The sequence below is a fragment of the Equus przewalskii genome, chromosome 26 (genome assembly GCF_037783145.1).
Source record: "Equus przewalskii isolate Varuska chromosome 26, EquPr2, whole genome shotgun sequence".
In the NCBI taxonomy this organism is placed as follows: domain Eukaryota; kingdom Metazoa; phylum Chordata; class Mammalia; order Perissodactyla; family Equidae; genus Equus; species Equus przewalskii.
Genome location: NC_091856.1, coordinates 10,382,411 through 10,383,616, shown reverse-complemented (window position 1 = coordinate 10,383,616; position 1,206 = coordinate 10,382,411). Strand labels below are relative to the sequence as shown.

Below are 1,206 nucleotides of genomic sequence, written 5' to 3'. Positions count from 1 at the left end.
CAATTTGTTTCTGATACTCGGTAAATCTTCACACATTAGACATAGGGCATATAAACTCTCAACATCCTAGTATCACTATATTCTATGCACAAACATTCTTGAGGATAACAGAAGCAGATGACAGAATTTCAAAGAAAACACTCTATTTCACCCTTGAATAATGCTTATTCAAGACATTTGTTACATTTGTTGCATCGTGATGAAAATTTTTTATGTTAGCTCTTCCTTTGATATCCTGAATGCTGGGACATGGATAGGGTAAACAAGACATTCGTGAAAGAATTCATTCTTCTAGGACTCTCTGGTTACCCAAAACTTGAGATCATTTTCTTTGCTCTAATTCTAGTAATGTATCTACTGATTCTAATTGGCAACGGTGTTCTGATCATAGCAAGCATCTTTGATTACCGTCTTCACACACCCATGTACTTTTTCCTGGGCAACCTCTCTTTCCTGGATATCTGCTATACATCCTCCTCGGTTCCTTCAACTTTGGTGAGCTTAATCTCAAAGAAAAGGAACATTTCTTTCTCTGGATGTGCAGTGCAGATGTTCTTTGGATTTGCAATGGGGTCAACAGAGTGTTTCCTCCTTGGCATGATGGCTTTTGATCGCTATGTGGCTATCTGTAACCCTCTGAGATACCCCATTATCATGAGCAAGGTGGTGTATGTACTAATGGCTTCTGTGTCATGGCTCTCCGGCGGAATCAACTCAATTGTGCAAACATCTCTTGCCATGCGATTGCCTTTCTGTGAGAATAATATTATCAATCATTTCTTATGTGAGATATTAGCTGTCCTTAAACTAGCTTGTGCTGATATATCCCTCAACATTGTTACCCTAGCAGTGTCAAATATGGCTTTCTTGGTTCTTCCACTGTTGGTCATTTTTTTCTCCTATATGTTCATCCTCTACACCATCTTGAGAATGAACTCAGCCACAGGGAGACGCAAGGCCTTTTCCACCTGCTCAGCACATCTGACTGTGGTTATCATATTTTTTGGTACCATCTTCTTTATGTATGCTAAACCCAAGTCTCAAGACCTCCTTGGTAAAGACAATTTGCAAGCTACAGAGGGGCTGATTTCCATCTTTTATGGGGTAGTAACCCCTATGCTAAATCCTATAATCTATAGCTTGAGAAATAAGGATGTAAAAGCTGCTGTGAAATATTTGCTGAGTTGGAAAACTGTTAAACAATAA

General features: G+C 39.1%; 1 protein-coding gene across 1 annotated transcript; it reads left to right on the top strand.

Moving 5' to 3' along the window:
* Window positions 1–249: 249 nt before the first annotated feature.
* LOC103541171 (olfactory receptor 13C4) lies at window positions 250–1,206 on the top strand. Its single transcript, XM_008507901.2, has one exon. The coding sequence runs from the start codon at window positions 250–252 to the stop codon at window positions 1,204–1,206; it is 957 nt and encodes a 318-aa protein (XP_008506123.2).